The 20841-nt window shown below is 31.6% G+C and overlaps 1 protein-coding gene across 1 annotated transcript in view; it reads right to left on the bottom strand.

Annotated features, from left to right (window-relative positions):
* Window positions 1-1846: 1846 nt before the first annotated feature.
* Window positions 1847-20841, bottom strand: part of LOC128991534 (cAMP-dependent protein kinase inhibitor beta-like) — a 34531-nt gene continuing 15536 nt past the window's right edge. Inside the window, exons 2-4 of the mRNA XM_054414501.1 lie at window positions 18681-18768; window positions 9182-9361; window positions 1847-7658 (exon numbers count right to left, since the gene is read on the bottom strand). Of these exons, the coding sequence (XP_054270476.1) occupies window positions 7564-7658; window positions 9182-9361; window positions 18681-18759 (354 nt within the window). The 5' untranslated portion in view covers window positions 18760-18768 and the 3' untranslated portion in view covers window positions 1847-7563. The remainder of the gene's footprint in view (window positions 7659-9181; window positions 9362-18680; window positions 18769-20841) is intronic.

Below are 20841 nucleotides of genomic sequence, written 5' to 3'. Positions count from 1 at the left end.
TGTATAGCCTAAGGATGGTTTGTGTTGAGAGAGTTTAAGACTAATGTACAAATGATGTGTTTGTTACCCACAAATTACCCAAAATTTTGTAGCTTGTTTAAGCAATGAATTTTATTTCAAACTAGTAATCCAGCAGTTGCTCTACCATCCCGGAAGGACTTACTTTAAGTGATACTTCTACAATAGTATATTTCACTATGGTCTGAAATGAAAAACCAAGGTGATGATGAGCCAAATGTATGTGGGAACAATACTTTTCATCATAACCTTTCTTCAAGATAATTTTTGTTTTAAACAAAAATGATTGCACTGTTCAGAAGAACAAACTGCAAAACTGGAAGAAGAAGAGCAAAACTGGAATTTACTTGGGAGATAAAGAATTATCTCCCAAGTAAATTCCAGTTTTGCTAGACCTAACTTATTATAATCAAACATACTAAAGCCATTAAACTTTGGATGAAGTAAGCTAGACATCTCATCTATATGGTCCAGAAGTAGGTTTTCGAAGGAGCATATTCTTGAGCCACAAAGGCTACTCTTGGGATTATATTTTATCCCCAATTTTTCTCTACTTTGGAGATTTATGTGACATAAATATGATACTTAAAGTGTTTCTTTCAGTTTGACTTGGTTAGAAAGTTGGTGTAATAGACAGAAATCAATTGACAACACCGCTAGATAGTAACAAGATTAGGGTTTGGACCAGTCTTTAACAAAAAATTCAAAAATCATAATGCTATTTCAACTAGTTCATTAACAAAAAATTAAATAAAAACAGTATAAAATTTAACTTGGGAATGGAGTGGAATGTATAGTTTTATCAGTAGTCAAAGCTATGGCCAAACACTAATAAAACCGGCTGAACTTAACTGTCTAGAGATGTTAAGACCGCAGCCTTTAGATCCATGCTGTACCGAGCTTAAAAGATGCCACTTAACCAAGCCAATAGGAAGAAAGAACTGGACACCATTAAGAAGATTGCACAAGTTAATGGATTTCAAACCAAGACAATAGAGGACATCACAAGAAAGACGAGGAGAAAAATCAATAGCCAGAATAAACTACACAGCAGAACAACATTAGAAGAGATGAAAGAGGAAAATAAGAAAAAGGACATAAAAAAAGGATATGTAATGAATGCTTGGGAAGAATTGCATATTTATAAGGAAAAATAGAAATAAGCTATAATCAGCTTATAAGACGTTTCTTTGATTTACTTTCCGTAAATTTAATAACACGCACAATGCTGATCAAGAAATTATCAATTATAACCTAACCTAACCTCACGTTGGTTAGGTTAGGACGATTTTGTCTTTTTAACTGATTAAAATCTTATTTGGAAGTCGATTTATCGGTGTGGTCGGTACCAAGCCTGCATTGAGAACAGTCGTTTTGGTACAGTATTTGACAAGAACGATAATTATGCATGAATGTGTGGACATCCTTAAATTATATAAGATAAAATTTAGATTTGTGGAAAATATTCTGCTCAGGTTCAGTACAATTCAGTATTAATATTGCTGAGGTTAAATTATCGTCTGTTTTCAATAATCAGAAAAAGTATACTATCAGACTATCATGATTTCTGCAACAATTTAATTTTTTTGATTAGGTTACAGTCATTACAATCATTCGTGGCTGCGTCCATTGCATTTTCATTGGCTATGAACAGAAAATGTAACCATTTTTGTATGTCTGTGACAAATGTTCTATTATGTTAATTGTTAATTCATAAACAAATAGCCTACACAATTCCATAAGATCTGGATAATCCAAGTAAATATAATTCATAGCACAGTAAAAGGCTAGTTCAAATCAAACTCGAGTTTTATAACAAATATTTATTACACAATTACATTAATGACACCAAGTGAATTGACAACTAGTTCAGTAACATTAGAAATGCATGAAAATGCCCACTTTTAGGCTGTTACTTAATAGATTAATAAATTAGTTTTATTAATAAATTTTACTGAAATAAAACAGGTTAATGAAACAAAAATGTTATGTTAAATTGTGAAACGTTTACAAAATCATAAAATATTCAAGACTTAAAAAAAAATGACTTTCATCATTCATTTATATTTCATTATTTTGTATATTTTACAAGAAGAGTCGAAAGCGAGTCAATACATATTTGAGACAATGTTTAAAGTGTGAGATTTTTCGAGTATGCTGGTGTTTAAGTGTTTTTTTTATCGAGTAATTTAAATGGTCTAGAATATGTAAAGACCCACTTTCAGTTGTGTTTTGAACCGCTACACTACAAAGAATAGTTATTTGTGTAACTAGTGAGCAAAGTGGCGCTTTGCTGCACACGAGAGCAATGTTTACGCACGAGCCGCAGGCAAGTGCGGAATGATCTCGAGCACATGTGCATATGTGTTTGCACTCGTGTTACACATTATATTTTTCCTACAGTCACCATAAAGCATATAAATAATTAATCTTTCAAACACTATACAGCACGTTTTTAGGTTCAGCTGGCAACACAAATAGGTGCCCTAGAGAAAGTAGTCACCAGTCCGTATCACTCCGCTATTATTTCTTCGGCAAGCAATGTGCTCCGCGACTTGAGAAAATAGTTCCGTATGTTTTTGTAATTTAAAGTCGTTTCCGTGCCTAAAAAAATGCTTTATAGGTATTTTCTTGTTTATTAAGATCAAAGGAATGTTTTAAAAATGTTTAAAAGAAAAGTCCAGAAAGTTCAGAAATACCAAAACTATAAACACGAAATGACAGGTGAAATCATAGTTATAATAGTCAATCAGCTGCTCATAGTATTATTATCTTTAAGTGTTGCCAACCTATTTCCAAGCGTACACGGATTACGTGCATAATACAACCACGCTGTTTTGTGTTGTTTCGTTGGAATCCTGATGTGCGCCAAAGTATAAACCGTACGACAAAGGATAAATATGCAGCAATTAGCAGCTTTCTGTACTATAAACAGTACAAGGAAGCCAACTTTGTCGGGTGACTGTAGGAAATAATTATTTTCTTCATTACAAAACTCATAGCATTTTTTAAGTTATTTATGCCTTCAATAATTTAAAGTTAACATTTACTTTAGTTGTTGAATATAGAAACAGCTGATAAAACAATAACAAATAAATATTTCTTTGTTTATGTCGACAAAATCCAAAAAAGATAGTAAACATTACTTTACTTTTACAAAGTAAACATTCATTTGCCGTAATGATAAATGTTCGTAGGTGATAAACACACAACGGAAACAGGTCATTTCACAGTAGTGTAGCGAATAGGTATTTTTTCATCATGGTAACTTAATTTAAAGAAGTAAAATAATTAAAAAGTTATGCACAAACTTTATTGGACAATGTTTGATGGGTATTAATTCTGATTTTAATATTCTTTTACCTCAGTGCAATTTACAAACATATGACAATATTTTGTATTTTTTACAACTAAGTGTGCCTGTTATACAACCAATGGATCACAACTTTTGATTCAAACTAGACCACTATTTCACAGATTTTCATGCAACCAGCTTGTAAGCTGGATTCTGTTACACGCTGAATCAACTTAAAACTTATTTAGTCTACAACTAACTAATTTCTAATTTAATATTTTACACAGGTTAGTGGTCTGCTTTATAAAGAATAACTAAACAAATATAATCAAAGGGTGTATGGTAAATCAAATTTAAAAATTGTGAACGTTTTAGGCATGAAAGGTAGAAGGAAATTAAACACCATTATCTAGATTAATTTGTGAACTTGTTTGGCTTAAAAAAATTTCTGTTGCCTGTATGAAATGGTAAAATCATTTACCCCATCTTTTTGTGAGAAGAAGGGAATTTACACCTGAGTTTTCCACATTTAACATTGATTTGAACATTAATCTGACAACAAAAGCAACAATCAATTGGCGTTACAATATAACATGGGATATTAGACTAGACATCCCACCCAATGGACTAGTAGTAGATCTTTCAACTAGAACATTGCTTTAACTTCTCATATAGAATTACTTCAGTGAATGGGCATTGAACGTTCTTTTTTTATAACTAGGCTGCAACTCAAGACGGAGATGGGATGTCTACAATCCTCCATCCATAGTTAGAGGTATAATCTTCAATCTTTAAAACAATTACTTGATTTCATCAACAATACAAAACTTGTATGAACAGTTGTGTTTGAGCTAGACAATAGTTGTATTATTCCTTGGCACATGTTTTTTTTAATAGTCTTGACTTTATAAGTTTGATTGAAACATTTAACATAATTATGTGATATATTTAACAAAACGTTTACCTATACAACAAAATACATTTTTACAAGACTTGTACTTAATATTAATACTTTTGCTTGAATAAAATTAGACATAGGGTTGGATATAACATTTGAAAATGAATATTTTAACCTATACAGTATTCCTACGTTGCTTACGAACTGATAAAAATTATTATACTTTGAAAAACCAAGTGCTTTGGGAAATAGTTTGTTTATTATTATTAGTTCACAATAACTACATTTTACAGATTAATACATGCGTTTTAAAATGTAACACTGTACAATAAATGTAAAAAAGATAAGTAAAGGTAATGAAATCGACAGGTATTCAATGAATAACCATTCGATCCGATTTATCAAATAATCAGCAGTTTTTGTTGGTATTTTTAAGGTTTTTAAATCATGAATATAATACCTTGTGCTTTTCGACACCAGCTCAAGTTTTACGATCGAGGCGAAGCCAAAGTCGGAAAATGAGCTTGGGTTGAAAAGACCTTTTTTGCGTGTTTTGATGAACTATATTTTTTATATAGTTTGATATAGTTTTGATGAACAAATGTCAGAAAAAGTAGTACTTTTCATGTAAAGATAACCACTCAAAATGACTTCCAACTTATTTTCATTTTTACTGATTTGCAAACAGACAGCTGTGTGGTAAGTGATCAATCATTTTGATTATTACAATTTATGAGAAACTATTAGAGAAGACTGTTAGAGTAGTTATGAGAAACTAGCTGATTTTGGTGAGAAACTAGACAATCAGATACAAGCACATCAGATATAAGCTGATCCGGTTTAATAAGTTGTTGTGATGCATATTTAACAAAATCAGCTATCTAATTGTTTAACTTATATTATCATCTGGGAGATAAGAGAAAACTGTAATTATTGTGTTAACGGAAAATATACCAATAATAATCACGGGCATCTAGAATATCAGGGTGGCCATTGGACTAAAAATATTCATAAATTTTTCCTGTTTTGAGGACAAGAAAAATTAAAGTCAGATCTTTGTAGCGTTGAATTGTACGAGTAAAATCTCTTTCGCCAAGAAGAATAAACCCGATTTGTACACACGTGATGTATAATACATAGAACTAAAAACTACTAAGTGGTAACACAGTTGAGTGTATACTAAGCCAAACTACAAACACACGTTGCAACTATTTTATATATCTCTTGTTTAAAACCTGATATAAAAGTAATATTCGTCACAGTGACTGTGAGAATCTCAAAATGTAAACACATGTTTCTAAAAATAACTACAGACTAAGCAATTCTTAGTGCCTTGAAAATATATTTCATAAATGTTTACAACACAATCCCTTACTAATGGCACAGTTCCTTTATAGGAAAAATGTCGGCTTTCATCAAACTAGACAGAAATGTGGATACCAAAGCCGGTTGTATGTAAAATGTACAAAAACAGAAGCATAAAAGTCAATAAACAGTTGTTGAAGCTTTTGATAAAGCATAATCCTGTTTAATATAAATTCTAGTTAAGTAAAATAAACAATCAATACTAGCGCATCTGTGAGCGTAAAACTCGTATTGGGGTTGTTTGAACAGGCTGCGGCATTGTTGAGTGGCAACTTCGCACCGGCCGGCCTATTTCCTTAGCAATAACAGTAATATTATCAATTGTAAACATAAACATTCCGCAGATGCTCCATTATAAATGTGTGCAAACAGCTGTTTTGGTAGGCCGGTATTGCGGAGTTGCCACATTTTTCTCGCCGCTGCCTTGTATTAGAGGCCATGATATCATACTTAGAATACACACATTAAAGGAGTCAAATATAGAAAATAAGCTAACAAAAAACATAAAATAACTGAAAATCTAATTCTGCTGGGTGTTTTAAGCTAAATAATGCTGGAAATAGTATCTTTTCGGAAAAGTCAATTTAACACCCAATTACAAATTGTTGAGCACCGTACGGATAAGAGAATCTTGATAGAACCTAGAGTGACTAAAAATGTTTGCTTTATATTCTTCTAGAAAAAAAACAAACAAACATACTTGAAACAAAAATTAAGTTATGTCATGAAAATCTAAAATCAATATCATTTGGGATTTTAAACCAGTAAAATCACAATCAGAAAAATATTCAACCAACAAAATAATTGAAGATGTAGTTGTGTTTAAAAAAAATCCTATATTTACATTTCAATACTACAGTCAAGGTGGAGATTCAAAATACATTGACGATATGTACAAATAAAGCTGATAGCTCTTTATACATGTGTGCGTAACCGATACTTTAACCTCATGACAAATTTACATTCGTGTTTTAGAAAATTCTCTTCAGGCAACAACTTTGAAGAGAAAACTTAGGCCATAGACTATTTATTCTAGTCTTTGGATATTTAAAATTTTGGTTGTATTACTCAGTAAATAAGACTTATAGATCAATTTCTTTAATGAAGTTGCATAAATAAATATTTACGAGATTATAACTTATTACAAAGAGAAAGTGTTTTACAAGCTTTTTTATTAAATCTATCGGTGAAAAATTTTAAGTAAGCTTATAGTTTTTAATAGGCCTACATGAAACAAAATGTTTTTGTAATAGTGTAATATTTTAAAAAACATGCTTCTTCTGAAAACTTAAATAAAACAATAATACAATGTATTTGATATTTCCAAGTAATATTTTCAGAGGCTTAAACGAACCACTCAAAAAAATATGTATAGAAGAATGTATATTCGTCATGTACTTTCAAGTGCCTTTCTCACAATTATTTACAAATAAATAAAAACAAATAAACAAATAAAATCTAACACATACAACTACATATCTTTCAGTCACATTAAAAGCTTTGAATTCAACAAAATATCCATCAATTTTCTCGTAGAGTTCATATACCCTATCTCAAAATATCACAGAACAATTACTAATATCAAAATCTACTTATTTGTCAAATGTTTAACCGCATATTTCATACTACTAAAATAAGACTGTAACCACTGCGAAAAGTGATAATATCCCGTATAATTTGCGAATTTGGAATTTCACGGGTGTTTCCACTATAAAACGTAAACTTTTCTCAAGCAATAACTAGGCCGTGTTTGCATTAAACACTGTTCTATCTTCAGTATAATAATTACATGACCAACATCCAAAACTTAATAAAACATAGATGTCACTATTGTCAATTGACAACTTGTCTTGGCAAAACTGGAAAAAATACTATGAAAGGCACATAATCGACATATGCTCAAATTAAAGCCATTCATAAAGTAATAAAACCTAAAATAAATACTAGAAAGGCAGCCGACACTAATCGTCAAACAGACGCTGTGGTTTCAACTCGTCTTCTGTGGCTTGCTGTTACTTGTCGAGGGTTTGCTGTCTTGAGAAGTTTGAGTTCCGCTGGAGGAAGCTGTCGGCTCTGTGTCATCTGAACAAAGAAGCTTTGTTAAATATAAGTTCAACTGATATTTACATTGACATACGAGGATACTCTGTTGATTAAGAGGTCCAACCAGCTCTCATGGTGGCTTTGAAAGCCAGTTCAGATCCGACACTAGCATTGTGTTTATTCCTTTATCCGTTGCGGATTCTAGTAGGCTTCCATAAAATCAAATAATCTTTATTCATTATTGGTATTTACATTGAACAGAGTCAAATATTATAACTAATGTCCTTAATTAAAATATGATTTGATAGTTACAAATAAAACTGTTTTTATGTTGTTGTATGACAATGACACTAATACAAATTTGTTATTTTACATTCCTTGAATACAAAAAAAATCTTTACTTGAAAAGATAGGATAAGTCAATAGGTAATTCTTTAAGGCGGGTTTTGAAAGTGTTATATTTTTCTTCACAAAGAATATTCTTAGGCAATTAACTCATCAATAACTCATTTGTTAAAAAAAAAAACAAATACAAAATTTGCATTAGTCAGTCAATCAATATCTTTACAACTAAAATTAAAATAAACAATTGTTCTTCAATAAAATTATACCAATGATATCCTTTAAAACTAACTAACTAAACCAATCAGCGGACTAACTAAACTCTTGGCCAAGAGTGTTTTTTTGTATTTGCTTTTTCAATTTGAGCGGTTCAAATCCGACTCCAGCCGAAGGTAGGGAGGGGGTAGAGAGTTAAAGAGTTTAATTCCGATGTAATGGAAGTGTCTCTTGAAAAATGTTGTTGGCAATTTAAGATGAGAATTGTTACGTAGTGAATAGGAATGCGTAGGTGAAGATTGGCATTGATATTGGTGTAGGTTCTTTTTAATGAGAATCAAAGTTTCCAAAATGTACATTGAGTGAAATGTTAGAACTTGTGACGAATAAAGTATTGCCTGCAAGATGTTCTTCTTTTCAAACCAAAGACCTGTCCTCTTTTGGAGTCGGAAAAGGAAAGACGTTTTCCCACACTCACACCCCTACATCGGCACAAGGTGTGGGAAAATCACCCATCTCTATGAGTGTGCATTAGTCTTACTAGCCAATAACAACGGTGGAAAATCACACACCAGCCAAGCATCGATTGCGTTCTTTGTGCAATTGTGTATCGTCTTTTGCCAATTATTGAAGCCGTTAATACACCATCTCGTCCAAACACTTTTATGTAAACACATCCGTCAGTTAACTACAAATTCAAATATGAATTAACAATCTTCTTCCTCTTTAAACTCACACTTTGAGAGTTGATTTTCCCCCACATAGTTATCGGCTTATGACAAGACTAATCATCACTTAGGCGTGGAAACCTGAAGAATAGCAAAGAATCGTGTAAAAGACTCTAGTGTAAGATTTCAATTAGCTATCTTAGCTCGGTTGATATCTGAATTTACACAAAAAAACTTGTATGAAAGAAAAATAAAGTTTGACTTTATATCTGTGCTGTTATAACCAATTTTTGTTCCAGCATTGTTTGGATAAATATGCAATGTTTTCTAATTCACCTTGAGTGGAAAGACCCTTGAGCTTGTCAGGAAGGTCGGAAGTAGAGGTGAGGGCGTGTTCACCGAGAATGTCTGGTAGAGCGTTGCGTCGCCCCGCTCTCCCCGTCGTCAGGAAGTCTTGGGTCACGTCTCGCGTGGCATCGGGCGACTGCTCGGCCATAGCACTCAGCATCTTTACCACTGTCAAACAGTTGCAATGAGAAACTAGTTCACATTGTTAGTATTACAGCTATTACTGATATTGATGATATCTTTGAGGTGGGTCAGTAATTAGATGGGCTATTCCAAGTCAGTGATGTTTCTGGTTTGATTCTCAGTATCACCAAAAATACTTATCAGTAAAGTTATCATAAAAGGTAAAGTTATTTATCAAAGGCACTGGCAAGTAGCCTATGTGAACAGGCAATTGTAAGTTGTAACCATAACCATAACCATAACCTAACTGGTTATGACCATCAAAGTATATAACACAACTGGAATGCTAGGTACGTGTTCACGAAAGCGCGCCGTTGTGGCAGCCTTCCCGCACCAACATGGGGGACCCAGCGGATTTTAGCCAATTCATCGAATAGTGCGCAAAGTTGTTAACTCGCTCCTAGCATTCAATAACAAAGATTAAGTACAATAATGTTTAGTTTATATATTAGTAATCTGCATTAAATGCAGAATCTAATGGTATAAATAAATTTTACTTTTGATTTAAAATAGAATTTCCATAGTTAAAAAGAGTTAACAATTTTTACATTGCGACATGAAAAAGTTAGTATGCGAGGAAGTATTTTATTTTTGGGTCAGAAGAAAACTGTAAGCGACAAAGTTGTAGTTTAAGAGATGATTTTTAACATGTGATCGAGCAATTTACAATTAAGTTTGTAGTTTGTTTGTAGTATAGTGATTAATAGTGCGACGAGGTTGATTTTATGTCCCACCAACCTCCTCAGTCCAGCAACTCTTTATGTTTGTGCTACTCGATCATTGTAAAGCTAAAAAAAATTTTAACCTTTTTTAATAGTTGATATAAGTTAAAGAATATAACTAACTATTCTATTGATGTGATCATATATTTCATTTATTTGCAAAAGATAAATATCAATACCGGTACCGGGCTGCCGCCCATGAATGAAACTTTTAAGGACACTGTTTTACAAAACCGTTTGTTTCTCCAATGCTAGGGACATTATGAATGAATGTAACAAAAATAAGTTAGGTGTAAGGCAGAGATTGAAGAAATTGGTTTTGTTTCACAACATGTAATGCAATCTTTGTACTATATTTAAGCACGATTGTGGACAGTAAAACATATTCTTAAAAGTAATGTTTAGTATTATTAACCAACCCCTTTTCTCTTATGTGTGATGATATGAATTTTAAAACATATACAGAATAACAATGACACTCAAAACACGTTTTACTAATCGTTTGTTTACAACATTATACAAATACTCAAATTGTCAAAGGAACACGACTAACAATTCGATTTGTAAATTTATTATTCAATTTTTGTTATTGTAAATACTTCATAGGTTTAGTATTTATGACCTTATCAATTATTTGATCTGAGCCTTAATATTTGAAATTTCTCATTAATTACCAAACAAAGCAGATAATACACAATCCCTTGTTACATTTAAACAAAGGGGGATTACCAGTCCCTGTCCCTGTATCTATAGTCTACATTTTATATTTTAATTTACGGTAACATTGTATGTAAATAGTTTACCTAGAAGGTGATAATTCAGTATTTAGTTATGTGTTACCTGTAATAAAAATGAATTTAATATAACTTTTGATTGTATTCAAAACGTTTCTGGGAGTACAGTAAACGTAAAGATCAGCGGAACCAGTGAGAAAGGCCCACGGCGCAATTTATAAATAACCTCTTTGCGTTACTAATTACTCCATTACACACGACTAGAAAATTTTATTTGAAATTGCTTGGTTATATGCTGAAGATCATCTCATTAGCTACAATTTTCTCGCTTGAAGTTTGCTTCTGACCAAAGAATAAAAAAATCCTCGCTTAAGGATTTTTTCATTCTTTTTCATGTCAAGGTGTGATATTTGTTTAACATTTTTAGTTGTTAAAATTCGAATTACGATTTAAATAAGAATATATTTATACCGTCAGATTCTGCAGTTAATGCAGATTCCGAATATATAACTTTAATTGCAGTCAACCTATTGTACGCATGGTCAGGAGCGTATTAACAACCGCGTACAGTAGACCCCCTCTTAACCGACCTCGTATTAACCGATAATCGGATTATCCGCCTTCGATCGTAAAATAATACAGTTTGTTTTGACCGACCTTGCTTTGAGAACAGCTCGGTTTAACCGCCGCTTTCTAGGAATCTCGGCATTTCCGCTCCCACGCTGGGCGATGAGAACTGAACCATATGCTTATCTCCACAGGATATGACTAACAATAAGTTGTTTTGTATTGATCACAAAAAATATAGCATAGCCTATTGTCAGTTTGTCATCATCCTTCGTAGCTCAAGCGGACATCTGATCTGATTCGTTATCTGTGTGGCAAATTTATAACATCATATTGTGCGTTATGATTTTGAGAACTGATTATCTTATCACTGGAGTAAACAAACAACGCAACTTGTAGGGAGGGCAGGGAAGGGGGGTTAACAACTCCAAGGTCAAGATAGTTTTTGTGCCTTGAGCCTCCAGTGAGAGGCAATAAATAAACATCCTGTCTTGTAACAAAATGGTTGCTTGTATCTTTAATTTCAACAAAATGTTGTGCACTGTATTACAATGGATTTGGAAAGCATCAATTAATACATAACAGTACTAAAGTTATTAAAATAGGAATTTTATTGACTCTTGCCTTTAATGCCTAGTATCATAATATATATTCCACTGAAAGTAGGCCTATTTGACTTAACCACGTTTTGTGTTCATTTGTGACTTTTCTATCAATACGAAAAAGGAGATAAGAGTAGTTCATTTTATAAATAATGCAAGTATGACTTCAAAATAATGATTATATAATTCCAAATGAATAGCAATTCATTATGTTATGATTTTAGGGATTGCCCGTTTTAACCGACCTTTTGAGTTATCCGCCTTAGGTCCGGTCCCATTAGGGTCGGTTAAGAGGGGGTCTACTGTACACGGCTTGAGGAACTGACATATCTGCGTTGGGTCCCCCATAGTGGTAGAGGAAGGTTACCGAAACGGCGCGCTTTTTATCCCACATCTCCTATCTACCCGGTGTTCCAGTTGTGTTATATACTTCGATGGTTATGACCAGAGGGGAGCACTACAACCATAGTGGAAGTGAAAGTTAGTGTTAAATTTGTTTTCTTAACAAAAGAACTGTTTATCAAGTTGTCATGTTTAATCTAAATTGCAAGGACATTGGGCTTTGTTTACACTGTAAACTGTAACACAGCTAAATGAGATAAAGTATTCAAAATGAAACCCTTGATTAAATACTAAATTGTCAGCAAAAAAAAAAAGGATTTTTATGGGTTTAGACAAAATCCAAGTTGACAAATTCATTTTAATTTGTTCCACTCATTACATTTTTCTTTATAAATATATAATTATACCCCAGCATTCATTTATTTTTTATCATAATGCAGTAAAACCAGCCCTTTTTAAAACATGTGTTGCGGGTCTAAAGTAACTGTTTTTGCCCTAAGGTGTAAATAGTCTTTTTAGTCCCGAAGAGTAAAAATCAGTTGTAAACATTGATTGTATGCAATCGAATGCATCAAAATTATATACCAATTAATTAAATCGGCTGTAGCTATTGTTGCATTCTTGTCAATAGTTTGACATATCGATAGCATTATGTACACTAACCCAATTGTAATAGACAAAATGATACTAAACAGCTGCTTGTTTGCATTAGCAAAATTAAAATCAAGTTGTAAGTACAGCAGTTTTGATTGATGACAAATATAGCTCATCACATTGGCAAAAAGTGTCTTTTTAACCTCCAAAAAGTTACTTTACGTGAAATTATGAAATTAAAATTTTCTTCAATACCTCCTAAAGTGAGTAATGTATACAGGGTGTATTTATTTTACTCTAGACACTTTTATTACTTTTTATGTGTGCAAACCTGTGGTAAAGTAGTATCACTGTTAGAACAAGAGAAAGTCAGTAGGCCCTAAAAGGACTGTGAACAACTTTCAAATTGGAAACAAACGCAAGTGAGGAAAGTAAATTTTAGTCAAACAATTTTCTTTAACGCCGAAGTCAGGAAGTTATCAATGCAAACACATGTAATAACCTCTTGGCTGTTTGATAAGTGGTTTATTTGCGTCACTATTCTTTGGATTTTATGAGATAACTACACTTATAATGTTGAACATTATGAGACATTTATAAAATTATAGTTTTGGATACTGTTAGACAACTCTAATACTTTGCAATTTCTAGTAAATTATAAGGCTTCTCAATTTAGTTATGGGTGTTATGAGACTGGCCATGAGCATTATAACATTTACATGATAAAAACTATAGGCCTAGACAGACACAATTATCGATTTCAACAACAATTAAGTGAGAAGTTTGAAAATTTGTCATAACAGATTTGAACTGTAATTCTAAACCTAACTTAAATTTTCTAAATAATATTTTAAAAATCTTACTGTTGATTAAATTCTTTTTGTTAAAATTGTGTTGTACTCGCTGATAATTTGTTAACCACTGGAAAATCTATATTTTAATGTTGTGATAAACAGCTTCAGTTCATAGTAGGGTATAGGAAAAAATATTTTTATAAAATTATTTGTTTACAAATTGTTGCTTTTACAAGATAAATTGACCATGAAAATTAAGTTTTCATAGGTAATTTAGTTCAAGCTTGCAATGCAATACTTTGTTGTGCTACAAAAAAGACATTATTTTACTCAGAAAAAAGTAGCCTATTATTAAATTAAATTAGACACTACAGTACTCTAAAAATGTGTGTAACAATGGTTTGTAACAAGTAAAAAAACCAAAACAAAAAATCTAAGAACTGTAACTTTTACATATAGCCTAATTAATAAAATGTATAGATAAAGATTAGCCTAAATAATTCATAAGTAACAAATAATTTCCCTTATTTAAGTGGTTTGTTTGTTAATTTTTGTTTTTATCAGATAGTTTAGTGAAAAAAGTTAAAAATAATGATTTTTTTACCTCATATCAAAAACATTGATTAAAAAATTATATTCCCTATCCCAATATTAGGTCTCATTTAGGAATAATAAAAACTACTTCGATACTGTAATTTTTTTTTTATTTGAACTAATCACACCGATTATTTTAAAAACCAATTCTGAAATTAAAATTTTACTCTTACAGAGGGAAAATAGAGATAAATAACTGTTGGAAAGATAAATTCCATCTAGTTCAAAAGATCATACTTAATCAAAAATGTAATACTTACACAAAGCGTAATTCAATTAAAAACTCTGCCACAACAAAAGCAACAAACTTAACAAAACTGTCCTTGAACGAGGCACATCACACGACGGACTAAATTGACACGCAATAGTCTGCATCAGTATTCAACTAGATGTCTCACTGAATCTCTTTCTCTATTTCTCATTGTTACCGACTGTGGACAAAGTTCCTCACAGTGACAAGACAAACCTGTTTTTATTTTTACAACCAATTGTTACCGATACACTTCAAGGACTTGACACTTCTCTACTTCAATTATTGGAGTTTACGGCTTCTAAGAACCATTTTCAGTAGCTGGTGAAAGTCTAAGGAGACAAAGCTTCACAATTGCAGCTCAGGACTTGGTAGAGACTATTGGTGGGTGTTATACATTTGTAAATTAGAACGGGAATTTACGATCCTCTCTATTATTTTTAAATATTTATTTTCTACCTTTCAATATTTTTAAAGTAAAAACCGGAAAACGCTCCTTGTAAATTTTCATCAATTTTACACCTATGGCGCACTAAAGATAGTTTAGAATGGCAATTGATAGTACAATGATAGCACTAAAGTAAATAATCAGACAGGGAAAGTGATAACAAAGGAAAGAACTAATCAAGAACTAGGAAAGAACGTTCGGCAGTGTGTCAAAAAGTGTCATGAAATGATAAGCTTTATCACTACCAAAACTTTTTGTTGGAATTTTAAAAATTATCCAGGACTATTATTGTTTGGTTATAACTTACTTAGATGAAATGTTTAAATCCTTTCAGCTACACTCTGTGGATGTCCTTAGTTTCAAGTTTCAACAGGGGAATTTTTGAAGAAAAAATAATTTGTTTAAACATTAGCCCTACTTAAATTTACTTTATTTACATTACATAAAGTAAAAATTTCATTCTGTCATGAAACAGATTGAATCAGATAAAATATAATAAAAAGCGCTTAGAGACCAGTGCAGTTGGTTTCTATAATCAATATTAGGTATTTATCTGTTTTCTTCGGTATATTTAAACACCTTCTACTTTATTTTTTTTTTGTCTTTACCTTTTTGCAAAACTTACAGTCATGAATTGACTTCAAAATGTTCCCACACGAAAGGCAGCATCTTTATTAGTCAGAATTTTGTTTTAATCTCTAATCTCAGACTTCCCTTTTTTCTAACCATTTTGAAAACAAGTACATTCAATCAATAAATACCCCGCCTCAGCAAACCTGCGAAATTCCATTTACCTGGCTGGAATACCACTAAATTATTCCCTTAAATTTTTCAGATTTAGTTCATATTTAAATAAAATTTATTTTAATGAGTACTTAGGTTTGCTGCAACAGGGAAGGTTAACAGGGAAGATGTGTTTCTTATTGAAATGTTGATAGCTTATTATGAAATTACAAAAATTGCCAAATTTGATTAAAATATATCCATAAACAACCAAACTGCAACAGTTTATTTATTCTCCAAAAGAATAACATGAGAATTTTAAATTTACAATTTTTTTAATTATCTCCATAACCGTTAGGCATACAACAACGCTTCAATATACAAAATTATTTACTTTTTTGAGCTCTACAAAATGGTTTAGAAATGAATTGCAAAATTTTATGTTTTTAGGGTGAAAAATGGAAAACCCCATTTTTACCCCATAAACCCCTGTTCCCATAGTCCGATCATGCTGGTTCGGGAACTCTTTCGAATAAAGTTAGGTTTAAACGTTTATACCAAATTTCATCAAAATCGGATCATTTTTGCTCGAATTATTGTGCTAACGGAACAGACAGATATATAAATATGTATATATGAATTTGAACGGATGGTGTTTTTGGCCTCTGGGGACCTCAAAACAAAAAAGTAAATAGGTCCCAGGTCCAGGTCTTACCATGAGTACTACGGTAATAGCTTATTCCCTATATGGGAAATTCGCTAAAAACAAGAGTATTTTATTAGTCGTTAAACGGGTATGGCATAATTTACAACATTAGCTATAAAAATATGTTTCCAACAAATGTTGTACAAGTTATGTATAATTGAGTATAATGATATCCACCACCTATTTAATTTAACCAATTGTTCCACCCTCAAACTCATTACCATGCTGTATGTTGAAACAATCACCATGTCAAATTGGGGATAGTTAAAATCAAACAATGGGCCCTTTAACCATATAACCATGCATAACCATAACCCTTATTGTTTTTTGTTCAAGCTTGACTTATAACGTTGAATTTTTTAAACCAAAATTGTTAAACAGAGTGATTAATTTTATAATCAATGTGATTAATTTTACTTACCATGTTAACTAACTTGTATCTTTCTGACAACACAAACTCTTTTATATTTCACAGGATAAAATATTAGCACAGTAAAATTATTGAGAAGCTAATTCAACGAACTAAAAGACAAAGCTACAAGAGCCTGACGATTAGAAAGGCTAAATTCTTGGCTACGATTCAAAATGAGCTGGTCAGTTTAAAAAACAATACTTTAAAAGCGTGACATGTAATTAAAAGTGTTACTGTGGAGGGTATTCACAGTAAAATAAATTATTTATAACATTCAAGTATTAAAATTGTAGCTAGTTTAATGGGAAAATGGGAAAACCATCGACAGAGTCTGTTACTGTAATCTACAATACTGTTTTGTCCTTGCATAACAACTTTTGATGCTAAACTGAAAGTATTACTCATTGCAAATGGCATCTGTTATGCCCTTACCAACTTAACTATCATAGTATAAAAAGTAAAATAGGAAATTTAACGTCAATGGTAGCACTCTTTGCAAAAACATTGTTCGATTAAAACTTCTTACAGAAAAACTGGGTACACAGCCTGTCCATAGAGGTTGTATGTATATTTTAGTACATCTAAAGTCAATATAAAACCAGTTCAAATATCTTCGCCACAGCAAACCATAAAACTAAGCGAATTTCAATATGCCTGATTGGATTTTCAATAAAATATAACATAAATGTCAAATTGATTCCCTTGGAATTAAATTGCAAAACTTTTATGTTTCAAGGGTCAAAAATAGAAAATCCCAATGTTTACCATATGAATCACTCCTCACATAACGACTCCCATAGTCTTATCATGCTAGGTTATGAACTCGTTTGAATAAACACAGTTTTACACATTTGTACTATTTAGTAGTACTAGTATTTGACCTACATAGTATTATCATGAAGACTACAGTATAGAGTTTCCTATAGGGAAATTTGCTTTATCACTAGGCATAACAATTTTTTGAAAAAGTCATTAGGCATCAACAAATTAGCTGCGAGTGTTGTTAGTATTTTCATCACTTTCAACTTATTTCAGACAATATCAGTGCATAATAGCTTGTAATGTGTTAAGATTATGTGAGTTAATCAAATGCAAATAGTATGGATTCACAATAAAGTGCAAATTTTGATGGGTTCTTACAAAAATATTTTTGGAGCAAAAGAGAAAGTTTATGTATCCAAGTCTAGTTTGTCCTACTTATTTATTGTATTTCATGGGCTAACATTTAATTTAGTTAAATATGTATCAGAACACACCTTGTAGAGTGGATGAATAAATAAAACGAGATTGTCGTTTTCTTACTACTCAACCCATTAAAAAAAAATTGGAAAATAGTAGTTGTAGCTTTTTTTCAATTACCACTAATCTTTGTGCAGCTTTATTTTATTATTAAGGATTTTGGGTATTTAACTATCAAGGCAAGTAGATATATATCTTTATACATATCTGAGAAAAATTAACATCAATCAAACCTAACTCTGTATAACCACAGACAATGGAAAATGGTATCCATCGTCTGAGGTAGGCACATGGCGAGAGCAACACAGAGCTTTAAAATAATTAATTTGAATTAGGTTACTACTCAGAATTCAAACATATTTCCCATAGAGATATAACTCAACCTTGTGAAAATACAGTTCTTTATAACCTACAAATCAGTATATCAATAAAACTACTATGATACTTCAAAACTACAATTTGTGACCATGCCAGTCCCAACCCATGAATACTTGTAAGAACCCTGTCTTATGTTAGCAGAGTTAGAAGGCCCAAACGTACGTTCAGCAAGCAATACATGCGTCGCACGGGCGGCTACCTGACTTGCGAGTCAGACGTCTCATGGGTGCCTGCGACTTGCGACTGCGACGCGGCGACGGACTGGAACCTTTGGTCATTCTCTGCTCCTACAACAAAATGCATGAACTATACTTATAAGTACTATAGTATACCCTCTCTTAACCGGGTCTAAGTCATCATGTAAAAGCTCGGTTAAAACGGTCAACTGCGGAAAAACATGTAAAATACTACAGTATAACATAGTGTCCTATCTCGTTCCGATTTCGGCCTATCTGTCTGATTTTTACAAAAACATTCATAACTCATTAACTGTTAGCTACGGCGTTTAAATTCTGTAAAAATGTTTATCTTATAGACTACTATGTTTGTGCAAAATATGAATAGAAACTCATTACCGTAACCGTTTAAAATTAGTGGCTTTAAAAAAAATGTTATTCAAATTCAATGAAAACCATTAATTTTACAAAATATTTTTTAAATGTTCCTTGTTTAAACGGTCCAAGAGTTTTTATTCATAATTTGCACAAACATAGTGGTCTATAAAATAAGTATATTAACAGAATTTCAACGACGTAGCTAAAACAGTTAATGAGTTATGAATATTTTTGTAAAAATCACAAACAGACAGATAGATCGAAAACGGAATGAGATTGAACACATGTTATACTACATTTTTGTTTCTTTTGATACTTGAATAAAGTGGCAAAGTTTGTTCATATGGTTGTAAGACAACCACAAATGCACAAAAACGTTTAAAAATGCATCTAGCAAAAGAAATGAATCTTTATCAAATAAATAACAGAAGCCTAATTGAAAAAGTGAGCCCCTTTTGACTTTACTTCCATAAAAAACACAGTCACCATCGATGCAACAAAGTTCTGACAGAATTGAATTACAAGTATATTCTTCAAAATAAATTTCTGTTCAATAAATGCAATTACTTCCTTGGTACTAATTTAAACAAGAGAACAAAGGTAGAGTTTCAACTTCTTTTTTAAACAGCCATGTCCAACTTTTTAATAAATTTAACCTAAATTTGTGAAAACAACAAATAAACAATTATTGAAACACAAAAAATTATCAATCTTGCAATGTAATTCATGTTCTATTAATATAGACTACTGATCAAAAAGGTGATAAAATAAATCCTATAAAGCCACATTATAAACATAGATATTTGATTTTTACAAATTTATGTAAATAGGCTACATAAACGAGATATTAAGATTACTACGGTACAATGTGTACTAACACAAGAAATATAAATATTACATTCATTGTTAACGTTCACAAAAGTTGTGAAACATACCTAACTGAACAAGCAGACAGCATTACGATAATGGAAGCGAAACATGAAACGGACATTACGTTTTAATTATTTCTTGACACTCCCACTGACACTAGCAAAGTACCAAGTATTATTTAATATTTGATGGTACTGAAGTACAGACTGAATTTCAAGTTTTCTACAATTGCATGTGAGATTTTCAACAGCATTTTATAACAAAACTAAAATTACCTTTACTTATGGCTAATGAAAATAGACCACAAAAAAGAGAAGCATTTTTGTTTTTAAAAGCATCAATTTAAATTTAATAACTTAACTCATGGCTGGAAACATTATGGTTTATCATTGACTACTGATAGTGCAAGATGATTCTGATTCTATCATAGACTCTGAAGCCTGTTTTGGTGTGAGTTTATTATTGACGATTTAAGTGCGCTGGTGTTGACTTAATATTTCTATTATTTTAGGGCAGATTTTAGGATTTGTGCTGAACTCTTGTTAGAGCCAAAAAACTTTCTTGTTCTATTCAGTTATAATAATTTTACAGTTGGCAAAATAAAATTATATTTTACCAACTATAGGCCTACTTTTGATTTAAACCCCATATTTTTTTTATAAAAACTGCTATTCAACAATGAAATCTGTCACAATACAGGGGGGAAAATCCTAAAAATATAACATAAAACATAAAATTGATTCACAAAAAAAAAAGAAGTATTCAAGAAAGAATCATCGAGACATCAAATTTTTCCTGTATAACTAATTCTGCTGGTTTGATGTAGATTTTAAATGGAAACAAATTGATATTATTGCCCCATTGGACTTTGATTTAATACAAAGTTGTATGACAAGTAGTATTAGGACCGGTACTATCTGTCATGGACTCTAAAAA

The sequence above is a fragment of the Macrosteles quadrilineatus genome, unplaced genomic scaffold, assembly GCF_028750875.1.
Source record: "Macrosteles quadrilineatus isolate MER2022 unplaced genomic scaffold, UCM_ALF_1.0 Scaffold_4__1_contigs__length_99947679, whole genome shotgun sequence".
Lineage (NCBI taxonomy): Eukaryota > Metazoa > Arthropoda > Insecta > Hemiptera > Cicadellidae > Macrosteles > Macrosteles quadrilineatus.
This window is presented reverse-complemented; position numbering and strand designations above follow the sequence as displayed.